General features: G+C 45.9%; 1 protein-coding gene across 1 annotated transcript in view; it reads left to right on the top strand.

Moving 5' to 3' along the window:
- The first annotated feature begins 3,527 nt into the window (after positions 1-3,527).
- The window catches only part of EVL (Enah/Vasp-like), a 173,949-nt gene continuing 162,610 nt past the window's right edge, over positions 3,528-14,866 (top strand). Inside the window, exon 1 of the mRNA XM_064175648.1 lies at positions 3,528-3,812. Coding sequence (XP_064031718.1) covers positions 3,808-3,812 — 5 coding nt within the window. The 5' untranslated portion in view covers positions 3,528-3,807. The remainder of the gene's footprint in view (positions 3,813-14,866) is intronic.

Below are 14,866 nucleotides of genomic sequence, written 5' to 3'. Positions count from 1 at the left end.
ATGAATATTGATGAAGAAGCCTCATGGGTTCTGATACAGCACAGATTTTTAACACTGCTCTCCTATTTTTGTGCCAGCAGACAGTCCAGCATCTGTAACAGTAAATAAAATGTCACCTCCTTTTCTCTATTGCCTCTTTATATAAGAATAAATAGAACAGCAAATATATTCAGCTGGTAACCTCACATACTCTGCATTTCTGCATCACTTCTCAAACCACCTCATGAGCAATTATGCCTCCCAGCCCTTTGTATGGGTAAACATTGCACAAGTTTACAACCAGTGAGGTGTTGCAACTTGCCCAAGGACAGCATCTTTCCTCATGAGACAGTGCAGGTACTGAGCTGCCAGTGGTGAAAACGACCTCTGTGCCCTACCCAGTTGTTTGCAGTCCCTTCTGGGTAACTGGTGGGGGCTGGATGTGTCAGTCCTATGGCATGCAGTGGTTGTAGCTTCAGCTCTTTGTAAAGACTCATGAGTCTCTCTGCAACATCAGGTGCCCCTTTATGCTGTGCAGCCTACATGCCCAGATAAAAGTCTTTGCAGAAGATGTTCTCACTTAGTCTACTTTTATATCTTAAACATGGCATGATTAATGTACATTTTTCCTATTTGATTTGTGCCTGTTACAAAGCTATCTTAATGAAACTGCACTTTTCAAAAAGCAGTGAACTCACGTATAGATTTGCTTTTTAAGTGATGCTGCAAGTTGTAGTACAATTAACACAAAACTTCCTAGTTTTATAAGCATCCTCCTTGCCTTATTGTGGTCTCCTGTATGTTGCATGAGCTGGTCAGTGACCCACACTCTAAAGGATTAGTCAGATGATAGTAATAAGAAAATAGGTTTTATTTTTGCTCATTATTTCTTCATAAGCTTGCTGCCCTCATCAACCCTAGCAAAAGTTATGTGAGTGAGTTTCTCCGAGCCACTGTCACTCAGGGGAGACCACATATCAGATCTGTGACATAGTTGTTTCTTTACACAAAAAAAAATATATTGTGCCTTCTAGAAAGTTAAGATAAATGCTTACAAGAAAGAAGTGTAAGCTTTGGCTTCAAACAAATTAGGATGCCCTTTAATAATAGGGGAACTTCTGCTTTACGAAGCACATTCTCTGTCTGAAGTTCGCTTAAAATAATTGGCAAGGTGGTGACTTGGGAAAAGGATGGCAGACCTGCTATAGGACAGAGAAGGAATCATAGAATCATAGAATCAACCAGGTTGGAAGAGACCTCCAAGATCACCCAGTCCAACCTAGCACCCAGCCCTAGACAGTCAACTAGACCATGGCACTAAGTGCCTCAGCCAGGCTTTTCTTGAACACCTCCAGGGACAGTGCCTCCACCACCTCCCTGGGCAGCCCATTCCAATGCCAATCACTCTCTCTGGGAAGAATTTCCTCCTAACATCCAGCCTATACTTCCCCTGGCACAACTTGAGACTGTGTCCCCTTGTTCTGTTGCTGGTTGTCTGGGAGAAGAGACCAACCCCCACCTGGCTGCAACCTCGCTTCAGGTAGTTGTAGACAGCAATGAGGTCATCCCTGAGCCTCCTCTTCTCCAGGCTAAACAACCCCAGCTCCCTCAGCCTCTCCTCATAGGGTTTGTGTTCCAGGCCTTTCACCAGCTTCATCACCCTTCTCTGGACACGCTTCAGCACCTCAACATCTCTCTCGAATTGAGGAGCCCAGAACTGGACACAGTACTCAAGGTGTGGCCTGACCAGAGTTGAGTACAGGGGAAGAATAATGAGCTGGGGTCTGTGTTAATGAGACACAGGACAGGGAGAGGTTTCCTTCTCCTGGCCCTTCAGGGCCTCTCTGTCCCCAATTACTGTTTTAACATCATTGAAAACTGCAATTATCAGATATGCACTAGCTACCAAGAAACAAGCATGGCCTTGAATAAAAACCTTGCATGTTATTACTACCACAGGTTTTGATGCTGTCACATTACTGCTGATGTTTTTGTCGCAGCAGATTTCTGTGTGGTATGGAGCTACAGCAGGCAGCAGCAAGGTTGACAAGCCACTGGGCAGACAGGCCTCTGGGGTGTGAAATCCATGGGCTTGATTTTTTAAACATTTGTTCCAGTGGCATAGGCTGTTTTTACAGCAAAAACAAGGGTTGTATTGGCTTGAATAGACAAAACCTTAGCTGTTCAGAGAAGCAGAAATGAAAATGTATTTACATTAAAAATGGGCCCCACTTCACTGCTCTCTACCTCCTGCACAGATTGTGCCATGTCCGATTGCCTCCAGCAGGGTCCTGCAAGTCTGCTTTGCCCTGTACCACAAGCATGTTCCCTTGAGACGTCATACAGCTTTCCAGCCATGCCTGCTGCCCTGCAGACCAGCTGCCCTTGCTACATTGCCTGCACCTGCTTAAAACTGCCCCTGCCCAAAGGGAGAGGGACTTCACCTTTCTAGCGCTTCACAGCGCATGTGGCTGAAGGTGGGTCTGAGGGAGCAGTCGGAGTGGTGTTAAATGAGACACAGACACACAGGCTCAGGGAGAGGGCCAGCCCCCAGTTCTCTTCCAGACATAATGTGCATGCACACACACACTGGCTGACTCAAAACCCACTGCTTGCTGTGGCAGTACACAGCTGGGGATTTTTTGTGTCCAAATCCAATGGTGCAGAACTGGGAGAGATCAGTGGGAGATGGATCCACAGAATGTCAGCTTGAAGAGCAAAACTCTTGAGAAGTGTCAATTACGTCATGGAAACCTGAGAGACAACTGCAATATTTGGTCTCGGATTGTGACAGATCCTTATGGATATCCAAGCAATGACACTTTCAATACAATCTTTTTTTCTAGCAGGTGGTCAGTGGGAAGAGGCAATGAGCTGTGTAGAGGAGCAGGGGAAGTTCCAAGCTCTGGGCCTGCAAGGGAACTCTTTCCTCTGGTGAGGATCATCACTATGCCAGCTTGGGCTGCATGGAAAGCTGGTAGGAGGCAACTCAAAGGAGAAGAGCAGAAGGCAGTGGAGAACTGGGATGTGGAGTGGGGAGGAGAGGTGGATAGGGAGAAGCAGCAGGGCTCGGAGGCAGCCCAGGGCACACTGGTGTGGGTGGGCAAGGTGGGTGCTGAGGAGGGATAGGGCTGGCAGCAGGATTGCGGAGCTGGCAGAGACTCAATTCTGGCAGCTGGAAAAGGGGAAGGGACGCAAACCACAGTCCCTGCGGCGCAACCCGAAATACTGTTTCTGCCCTTGCTTCCATCCGCAGCAGCAGCGGTTTTTAACGATGGCGAACGAACCCCTGTAGCAGTTCGCAGAGGTCTGCAGCCGCAGCGCTACCTCTGCTCCAAAGGTAGCGGTTCGGGGGCGCGGCATGGCCGATTCACCGGGCCCCCGCCCCTGCCCCCGCCGAGGAGCCCGGACGAGATCCGAGCCGCCGAGCCGTGCTGCGGCCGGTCCGCGCCGCCCCTGCCCGCCTCACCTGCGCTGCCCACGGCGGGCAGGGCTGTCCCCCCCTCGCCGTTCCCCCGGCAGAGGCTGCGCGGGGCGGGGCTGCGCGGGGCGGGGAGGGCGGTGCGGCCCCGCCGCGCGTGGGAGCAGGGCGGGCGGCGGCAGCAGCGCTTTGTCCTGCCCACACACACGGGCACACGCAGACACACGCTGCGCAGCCGGGCGGGAGCCGGCAACATGGCCGGGACGGCGGAGGGGCTGCCCGCCGCCGCGCTGCCCGGATAGCGCCGCGGGGCCCGGCGCTGCGAGTGGGGCGGCGCCGCCACCGGAGTCCCCGCCGCCGCCAGCTGCTGGCATCGGCCGCGGCCGCCGCCGCGCCCCGCCGGGAAGATGAGGTGAGTGCGGATGGCTGGGGGATGCGCAGCGCCGGGCGCCGCAGGCAGGCACCCGCCGAGCCTGTCTGCCTGCGGGGGCGGGGGGTTGTCCGCGGTTCCCCCGTGATGGTGTCACGCCGTGGTGGGGGATTTCCTGTGCGAGTGGAGGGCGGAGGAGAGGTTAAGCAATGCGACGCTTCCTCGTCCTCCACCGGATGGATAATGCGAGTGGGTGGTGACATTTCTGGCACGTTTGCCTGTCGGTGCCTAAATCCATATGACAGATTATCTCGGCGCTTACAAAAGGCTGCGAAAGCGCTTTGGAACCGTGCTGCGGTGTAGAGCCGGGGCTCTGCCCAGGGCCGTGCTGCCTCCTGCTGCCCGAGGGCGCAGCGGGGCAAGCCCCGGGCTCTGCACCCCCGGCTGGCGGTGAGGACAGGGTGCGGGGCTGATGGAGAGGGGTTCATAGAGACGTGGAGGTGGGATTTCTTCTGGGAATCTGCCACAGGTCGCGCCTGAGCTCCGGAGTCTCTCTCTCGTCAGCGAGGCTCGTAGTTTTTCCCTAGGTCAGTTTCCCTATTGTGAATATAAAGAGCAATAAATAAATAAATAACCCACATTTTTTTTTCTGAAGCCAGGTAAGTGCCTGATGGTGAAAGGAAGGAAGACATTATTTGGTTTTGTTCAGTCTCTTCCAGACTGCTCTCTTTCCCTGTTTATTGAAGAGTTCACTTGAGCTGTCAGTATCTCAGAGCAGCCCAGCTTCTGATTCGCTTTCTAATAGTAGTAATGCTCTCCACTTGATTTTTATCTTTAGCAAAGTGAAACCGATTTGGGAAACCTTAAAGATGGAAATAACTGTTTGAAGCCAGGTGCCTTTCTGGGATGCCTCATACCTGAATCTCAAGGTTGTCATTGCTCCTAGGAAGTACGGTGGAAGTCTAAAATCCTTCACCTGTTTTTACAATTACATTTACTCCTAACACTAGTGTCTGTATTGAAGACTTGAAACTGCCTCGGTTTATGTAGTTATTCATATTGCCATTAGTTTTCTTCACTCATTTAAAATTATGTTCTTGAGGAGTGCCAGAAGCACACAAGCCTGCAGTGTCATGTGGCTGGTGGCCTAAAACCTCCCTGGTCTCCACACAAAAGAATTATCTGCATCACTCTCACCTGGACCGGTCATGTTGTTGCTCAGAGACTTCCAGCAGTAAGTCATCAAACACAACAGATGGCAGTGAAATGTTTCATTGCACTTTTCCATTCAGCTGGTAGCCCAGTTAGGAGAGCTCTCTCTCATGAAGAAGGAAAGCTGCCTTGCTGACTCAGAAGCACCTCTTTCATCCCCAGGGAAGTACTATGGGGCTAGGTACAAGGCTGCAACTGTTCTAATTTTCTCCTGCTGAAGGCACCCTGCTCCATGTGAACTGCAGTTGGTGGTTGTGTTTTTTGTTGGAAAAGGTAGCAGAGAGAGAGAGCCGTGCAAAGACAGTGTTTGTTAGGGGACAATAATGCACCCAAAGTAATCCACACTGTAAGATCCAAGGCACTCTTGGGGAAGGTGTGAGTTATAGTGCGTTTTGGAAGGCAAAAGTAGCTTAACTCCGGGAGAGTCTGCAGGACTTCCTCATATCCCCACTTTTGGTGATGATGAATGGGGTCCTTTTTTTAGGTTGGGCACCTAATGCTAGGCTGTGTCTGGTTAAGGTGGGGGAGCCAACACCCAAAGTTGGTCTGTGTGTGCTGCTGGGCACTTTGTACATCTGTCCTCTCCTATATTCCCCATGTGATGGTTGGTATCTGCAGGTATATCACATTTAGCATAGTCTGTTTGTATTAATACCACTTTTAAAGTTAAACATATATGCTTGGGAGGTTTTGATTTTCTTTTGTTTTTAACGTTTTTGAAGGTTTCCATTGCTGATTTGTTTCCTTGTATATCCAGACATTACTGAATAGCTGATATTATATCAGTAAATCTACATCTGCAAATCACCAAAACCCTTTTCCAGTAACAATTCTTGTTTAACAAATATTGGCTATATAATTCCCAAATGCCATGCCAGGCTATACAATCATTTAATAAAAACCTTCTTGAAACATTTGCCTAGACATGTGTGTTTTATTTATATTGCTTTTTGTAGTGAATAGATTACAGTGCTATTCTTTGCACAACTGCATTTATGTGATGATTTCATTTTTTTCTTAATTTCTTTATGTCTTTGCTTCAAAGGTATAAAGTGTGTGTGATGGATGTGCCACACATCTTAGCAATAAACCAGACTATAATAGATGTTATGTCTCAAAAGTGGGTTAGGATCCCTGGGTGGAAAATACTGAAGTGCTGTGGTGTTATTATTTCCTAATATATAAAAATATTGCTTTAGTACAACAAATGTTGATGTTATTCCACAGCAGATAGTAATTTATTCCTGGAAGTAACAGAACTAGCTCATATTTGGGAAAATGTCTATGAATATTACTGTAGATGACAATAAGATTTTTGCATTCTGTTGACAGAGGTGTAACCTTGTTTTTCTTAGTCCTACATGAAGCTTATAAGGCATCTGGGTTTTAGTATTCACTGTTCTTAAAAATAAAAAACAGATACTGAATTTTGGGTGTATCCCTGAAAAAATTCTTCAGTGTCTCTCTTTTTACCATGACTGTGGTGAGTGTAAGTTCTCTCTCTGTGCTGTGCTTCCAAGGCAGCAACTTGGGGGAGAACCTCCTGCTTCAAGCATTTTGTTTTTTTTGTAAACAGAACATACAGTGAATATTCATAGATGGAAACAACATCTAAACAGGATAATTCAGATTAAAATGACCCCTCCTTGCTCCTTTGTGGTAACACACACTTTAATTCAATCCAAGGTAGTGAGTTCAGTAGACAGTTTACTGGGGAAAATTATGTCCCTCAGTACCATAATGATTGTAGGGTTCTCCAGCTAAGGTCAATCTTTTTAGTGCTGACATTTCTATATAGCTGCTAACTGGAAATGCTAAAAAGTTACTGTATTTAGCCCTAATTTAAAGGGATGGAGCAACACCCTGAGGAAAAGAGAACAGAATATTCATAGTTTAATGCTATTCTAACAACAGGAAGTGTATGTGCATAATTCTTAGTAAACCTTTGTTTTCAGACAAGCAACCAAAGTCTTTACATTTGTTGCAGTAAACACAGAGCATTTCAATGTTTTCTGTTCATTAAGCAGATCAGGAGATCACTCATTTTGCCAATGCTTTTAATGTCCTTAGAGGATAACAGGAGCTGTACATGTGCAGTGTTATTTACCAAGTTCTCTTTTTCTTTGCTGTTTCTGTTCTGTAACAAGTTAGAATGTGTTACTTGCATTTATAACGTGATCAGAATTGAGATTCCTGACATCACTGGATTAGTGGTGTGTGGCCCAGTGTCAGATCTTCTGCAGGAAGGTAGCATCTCCTGAGATGGATAATAAAATAACCTTTAAAGTTTAATTTAACTTTGTCACTTAGTAATTGGCTTGTTAAGCTGTAGCAATACACCTGTAACTTAGATAACTTTTGTTTAATTTGAGAACTCTGTCCTGTCAGACTCGTACTGTGTGTCTTGGTGCTACAGTGTGTGTGGTGGAGAGTTCATGAGGATGCTCGAGAGTTGTCACACCACCTTCTGCACTCGTGCCTCTGGGTACCTTTAGGACTGCAGCCTTTCAGGCCAAATCTCTGCTTCACGGTTCTGCCAGTGGCACTCGATGAGAAAACATCCAGCACTTTGGCTGTCATGGTTTCATCAGCAAAATCCCAAGTGTGGATGCTGTGCTGCTGACAGAAAATTGCTTTTGCTAGCTCAGCTTAGATCTTCACAGGAATAGTTTAGCTCTAGTTTAGACACAGTCTTTTGTCAGCAAATTTTGGACCTCAGCTGAAGGTTACACCACACTGCAGCCACACAAAGGCAGTGGCCATGGCTCATCAGGAGCAGAGCAATGCTGGATTTCCTTCAGTGTACCCTCCTGTGGGAACGTGTGAACAGGCAGGCCAGCTGTACTTCTTTTACACTAATTTTTGTTCTGCATACTTACAAAGAATAAACTTATTTCCCCCTCTTCAAAATTAGGCATAAACTCTGGACATCTTTTTGTGCTTTGCTGCTTTTTTGAGTATTTTGTCCTGTATTCTTATAGTGGTAAAATTGTGGCTGAAGGTTGTCTTGCAACTGTTTGCAGGTCTGTTTAACTCTATTGTGGGATTGCATAGCATTTTGCTTCTGTTCTTTCCTGGTTCACTCAGACTGTCAGACAGCAAACACTCTAATGCAGAGCAGCTCCATTAGAAGTGTGTTGTGATTAAAGGTGTCTGCATAGTCTTCCTTTGTAATTGGCTAGGTACTTGCTCTCGACAGTACAATGCTTCTTTCTTTTTAAGCAGTTCAATATTTGTAAGCATCTTTTGGTAAGAAATCATCAAAATCTTTCCCACAGTTCAGGCTCACATAATTTCCCATCTCTTGCAAGTTAGCAATTTTGTGACTTTTCTCCTCCCCCATCGTAGTTTCTCTCGGTTCTGGGTACTGTGTATGAAGCAATACTGAACCTCTTTAGAAAAGGCTTGTAAAGATTCTGCCAAAGTAAAATGAATCTCTTCAGTCTCAGTAAGGATGGAATTAGAATCATAGAATCAGTCACGGTTGGAAGGGACCACAAGGATCATCTAGTTCCACCCCCCCTGTCATGGGCAGGGACACCCTACCCTAGATCAGGCTGCCCACAGCCCCATCCAGCCTGGCCTTAAACACCTCCATGGATGGGGTCTCAGCCACCTCCCTGGGCAACCCATTCCAGGCTCTCACCACTCTCATGCTGAACAACTTCCTCCTCACATCCAGCCTGAACCTACCTGTCTCCAGCTTCACTCCATTCCTCCTAGTCCTGTCCTAGACCTGATATCCTAAAAAGTCCCTCCCCAGCTTTTTTGTAGGCCACAATAAGTCACCTGGGAGCCTCCTCTTCTCCAAACTGAACAGCCCCAACTCTTTCAGTCTGTCCTCATAGGAGAAGTGCTCCAGCCCTCTGATCATCCCAGTGGCCCCTCTCTGGACAGCATGTCCACATCCTTCTTGTAATAGGAGCTCCAGAACCGGATGCAGTACTCCAGGTGGGGTCTCAGCAGAGCAGAGCAGAGGGGGAGAATCGCCTCCCTCAAATGAAAGTGGATAGGCCATAGATTTTCTTTACCTGAGAAGGTTATTGCAGGTATTGCAAGTTTCTTTGCTGAATCTGGATATTATCACACCTGCTTTGGATTTACATTAAACAGAACTGGCTAATGTTTTGGTATTGTCTATCATCGCAATAGATGAGCATTAAATACTGGTCCAGTGTCCATTGCTATGACTCCTACAAGAGGATGGAGAGGTTTGGGATGTATTTTCTGCTTTCTTCACTGCCAGTGCAGAACACTAGAGATCCACAGTGCTTCCCTTCTTTTTAACTTTTTCTCAGTCTTGTGCCTAGGTTCAGTTTCTCATGAGCAGGAAGGAGACATAGAGTAGCTGTGCCACTGTTTCACCGTCTCATCCTGTTTGCCTTTAGGCGAATTTCATCTGCAGTCACCTACCCAAGACTTCCATTTCATCTGCATTTTGATCTAATGCACTGTAATGAGAGGAGGTGACTGAAAGCTGCCTCACTACAGCTCAGATGTGTTTGAATCACACACCAGTAACACTTCCGTCCCTGCAGGAGTACAGCCCAGGGAGAAGACACCAGACCTCCAGACAGGCTTGCCATGAGGCACCCAGGGTGTAAGTCGTGGTAGCACACAGACTTGCTTGGGTTAATCTACCTTGCTGCTGGCTAATGAGTCCGTGGGGAGCTTTGCAGTACAAGGATAGGCTGTTTGCCAGGATCTGGGCTAGCAGAAACGTTTCTAGCCTGCACTGCAGGAAGCGGAGTAGCCTGATGGTTCTGACACGTTCTCCTAGTGATGTGTGCATGGGTGTCTGCACACATCATCCAGTGACACTCAAAGTCTGTTTCGATGTAGATTGTGACTATGTGAAGTTGCAGACAGTTTAAATTTGATTTTTTTTTCCTTTTCTTTTTCATTTCTGTGTTATTTAGCACTGCAGAACATTTCTTCCCACAAGACTTGACATATTTGTGTTGAGCAAACACTCAGAATAGTATCGATGATCTTGAATACCATTGACAGTCTTTCCAAAACTATTCTTTACGTGAGAATTACAAAAGCATTAAGAATAGCTATTTTTATTAATGAGAGGAGACAGGCTGGGCAGGTTCTTACCAAAATCTGAGCCTGGAAACTGCCTTCACATTTCTGACTATCCAAAGTGCTCTTCTGTCACATCACAGCAGCAAGTGAAGCATTGCATTTCAATGGATATTTCACGGTCCTGGAGTGGAAGACATGTATGGGGCCAGAAACTTTTGATTTTTGCTTTTTTAGTGTAGGCATTCAAGCCTTACACCAGTTTCTAGTTCAGTATTAGTTTACATAATTCCTCTGATTCTTATTGCTTGCTTCCCTCAGCTGTGCGAACTTAGCCATTTGTGGTTTGATAGTGAGCTGGATCATGAAGTCTTTACAAATTAAATACTATTAACTGTGCTCCCTGTCAAAAAAATGTATTTTTTTGCCTGAGTTCATGATGGAGATTTTTTTACCCCTGATATCCTGCTGACCAGTAACTCAACACCTTTCTTCACGTAACTAAACCTGCTTCCCTTCTTGAATTTCTGACAGCCTTGCGTGTGATCAGCCTGATAGCCACCGGCAAGACTTGTTCACAGGGTGATAGTCAGAAGTTGGAAGAGACCTTTAAAGATCATCTATTTCAAGTGCCCATGCTGTGGGCTGAGACATCTTTGACTAGGTCAGGTTGCTCAAAGTCCCATCCAGGAATGAAACATTCACAACTTTTTTTTAGTCAACTTTTCAGTGTCTCACCACTCTCATCATAAAAAGAATAAACCTTCCTTATGTCTAATCTGAACCTACCCTTTTTTAGTTTAAAACTGTTGCTCTTTGTCCTGGTGTTACATGTTCTAGTAAAAAAGTCTCCATCTTTTTCTAAGTCCCCTCTAAGTACTGTGTTAAGGTACTCCTAGAGCTTTTTATTCTCTAGGCAACTCCCTTAGCCTTCTTTCACAGGAGAGGTATTCCATCTCGCTGATCATTTTTGTGGCACTCCTCTGGACCCATTCCAATGGGTCTGCATCTTTGTTTTGCTGAGGATTCCAAAGTTGGCACAGTAGTCCAGGTGAGGTCTTGCCAGAGTGGAGCAGAATTACCTCACTCAACCTGCTGACCACACTTCTTTTGGTGTAGCCCACGGCATGGTAGGCTGTGAGTGCACATTACCATCTCATGTCCTCCTGCTGGTTTATTCTGTAAGAGTCCTGCCATTGAATGCCTATCTCATTTAGGTGAGCAGTTCATTTCTTAGGCAGTAGGTGTCATTCCTGCAACTTAAGATCTCAGTTTTCTTCTTTCTTCAGCTTCATGTAGGTGCTAGGATGGACAGACTTTATTTTCTCTGAGTTAGTGGGGGAAAAAACCCACAAAACAAATGCTATGTAGAGCAACTCAGCTTCCTGTAGTGCTATGAATCGTAGTATGCTGCAAGTTCAACCATGGGTAGATGTTCCAACAAGGAGAACATAACATTTTGGGTCTGAATTTGCAGTGATTCTGTTCAGGTACGGACCTCGTGACTGTGAGGAGCTCCATGGTGAAGATACACTGTGCTTCCTTGGCTGAATTGCAGCTTCTAAATCTTTTAACCTTTTTGGTTCCATTTATTTGCCTGCTGGAGGACAAGAAAACTTACCTGAGAGAGAATTAAGATGATTAAGTAGCTATATCTCAGTCTAGCTCCTGATTTAAGGGTATGCTTAAGTTTGGTCTTGTTAAAGTCTTTGCTTTCCAATCCTTGCTGGAATTGTTCCATTCCAAAAGCATTTCTGAGGGTGACAAATGTATTTATACTAAATGCTAAACATAGTGAAGTTCCTTGTGTATTGCTGTGCACTCCTTCCTCTTCTTTCTGTTGCCTTTTCCATGATTCATGGCTTCTTCATAGTCAGTGTGTGTGTTCACAGCATCATAGAATCAACCAGGTTGGAAGAGACCTCCAAGATCATCCAGGCCAACCTATCCCCTAGCCCTAGCCAGTCAACTAGACCATGGCACTGAGTGCTTTATCCAGTCTTTTCTTCAACACCTCCAGGGACGGTGACTCCAACACCTCCCTGGGCAGCCCATTCCAATGCCAATCACTCTCTCTGGCAACAACTTCCTCCTAACATCCAGCCTATGCTTCCCCCTGCACAACTTGAGACTGTGCCCCTTGTTCTGTTGCTGGTTGTCTGGGAGAAGAGACCAACCCCCACCTGGCTACAACCTCCCTTCAGGTAGTTGTAGACAGCAATGAGGTCACCCCTGAGCCTCCTCTTCTCCAGGCTAAACAGGCCCAGCTCCCTCAGCCTCTCCTCATAGGGTTTGTGTTCCAGGCCCCTCACCAGCTTTGTTGCCCTTCTCTGGACACCTTCCAGCACCTCAACATCACTCTTGAATTGAGGAGCCCAGAACTGGACACAGTACTCAAGGTGTGGCCTGACCAGTGCTGAGTACAGGGGCAGAATAACCTCCCTTGTCCTACTGGCCACACTGTTCCTGATGCAGGCCAGGATGCCATTGGCTCTCTTGGCCACCTGGGCACTGCTGGCTCATCTTCAGCCTACTATCTATCAGTACCCTCAGGTCCCTCTCCTCTTGGCTGCTTTCCAGCCACTCAGTCCCCAGCCTGTAGTGCTGCTTGGGGTTGTTGTGGCCAAAGTGCAGAACCCTGCACTTGGCCTTGTTAAATGTAATCCCATTGGCCTCTGCCCACCTATCCAGCCTGTCCAGGTCCCACCAGGGACCTTCCTGTGCTTTCTTCCTTTATCCCTCATCAGTAAGCCACTCCCTCAATACCAAGAGAATCTAGAAAATACACTGAAATGGTATTAGCAAGAAGTAGGGCCATGGTCACCATAATCCCTTTAATAGCACACCATGTCCTTTTTTGGGAGCTGTACACAGATCAGAAAATTGACTGCAGTGGAGTTTCATGGCTGCATGTTTTCATGTGGCTGGAATAGCTGAACAGAAGCAAGACTGTTGAATGCCCATGATAAAAGGTTAGTTTAAATAAGTAAATTCGAGTGAAAAACTGTAATTGGAATCAAATCTGTTGTATGTGCATTGGATGACTAGGAATATGTCTTCAACACTGAACAGACCAATGCTACTCGTGGTTTGTGGTCCAGAGGGAGTCAAAAGAGAGTTAAAAAATGTCTTAAAAAGAGAAAACCAAAGAAGTTAAAATCATCCACGTATGCACATATTTCCCTACAGTTGGTATGTATAGAATCATAGAATCAACCAGGTTGGAAGAGACCTCCAAGATCATCCAATCCAACCTAGCACCCAGCCCTAGCCAGTCAACTAGACCATGGCACTAAGTGCCTCATCCAGTCTTTTCTTGAAGACCCCCAGGGACGGTGCCTCCACCACCTCCCTGGGCAGCCCATTCCAATGGGAAATCACTCTCCATGTCCATTAGCTCCTTACTGTGCTTATTACCAAGTGAAAATGCTTTTTGATACTAAATTATTTTATTCAATGACTCTGTTTTGTCTGTTGCTCTAGTTCTCACCTGCCAAATAGTGCTGGGATTTGAGATAATCTGTGAATTCCTTTTTGGAAAGGATTTGTGATTTAAAATGGGAAAAATACTGGGCTAGCATATTTTGACAGAATGAGGTAACTTCAATATTCTGACTTTGTCATGAATTCGTGTTGAGTGCTGCAATATATTTGCATGCTAATCTTTCTATTAAATAACTAAATACATCATCTAGGTGAATCAAAGTCAATTTTTTGATCCCACAGCTGTTACATTGAGAACTGAGGGCTTGAATCATCCAAATAGCAGCCTTGCTATGCCTAGGCAATTAATTTGAGTAGTGAGAGATAAGTAGAAGACATATATTCACTTTACCTGTACATTTAATAAAGTGTCCTATATCTGTCCCTGTTTGCTGTTTCAATTGCCTGGTGGTAAGAACCATCTGTGGGTAGGTAAAATGAGGAGTTATGTCTCTTTAACGTGCTTTGACAAGCGCAGTGTTTTCCATTAGAGGAGTTCACTGAAGTTCTGCTTTGTCAGCTGCTGCTAAAGTGATCCATAACTTGCAATGCTGTCTTGTGACTCAGTCAGTAGCCTTGTGGTGGATCCTCCAAGAGCCTGACCTGCTGACTCTTGTCTAGTTCGCAGCATATGAACCATGTACCAAGATTGCCATGGTGCACGGTGATCCCCAGAACCATCTGGCTCATTACACACCCAGGAGCAGTTCAGAGCAGTGCCTTGCTCAACCTTCAAGTCAGCCTGGAGAGATGACTATCCTCCTCCATCTTCATGGGCTTCAGCTGGCCACATCCAATACTGGAGGCAGGAGGAAAATTAGCCAATGCTATGGCATTAGGGTCCTACTTGAACAGTTGGTATGCATTGTTGACCTTATCATTGGGAACAGCATCCTTGATGCTTGTGAACCTAATGACCATTCTAATAAGACCACCAACCATAATACATTTAAGTACATGGGCAAGTATTGTCAGGATTGGGATCTGGTGGAGCAGTGAAGGCTTGTTTCTGCTTTTGAGGACAGAGCTCAGTATGTGATATTTTGTGGCTTTTGAGAAGGGACCCAAAAGCTACGCAATTTCTGCCCTGTGTGTAAGTCATCAGTTTTAACATGCAAGTAGGGACATAATGATCTTATGTTTTAAAAGTTCCTTCTCAAATGAACAATTAAAACCTGTAATTAAATCATGAACAATTTCTGCCCCAAGGAAGCAGAGAAGGCAGGTGGGTGGTATGAGTAGGTTTGCTGAGAAGTGGTGAGGAGGACTGGGGCTGGTGGATCTGCCCTGGTGAAGCAGATGTGGTGAGTCCTTCCCTTTTGGAGTTTCATGGGAAAAAGTGGAAATAAGTGAATATCTGGGCAGAGTGTTTC

This window comes from Pogoniulus pusillus, chromosome 1 (genome assembly GCF_015220805.1).
Source record: "Pogoniulus pusillus isolate bPogPus1 chromosome 1, bPogPus1.pri, whole genome shotgun sequence".
NCBI lineage: Eukaryota > Metazoa > Chordata > Aves > Piciformes > Lybiidae > Pogoniulus > Pogoniulus pusillus.
Note: the sequence above shows the minus strand (reverse complement) of the source record. Positions and strands in the feature narration are given on the sequence as shown.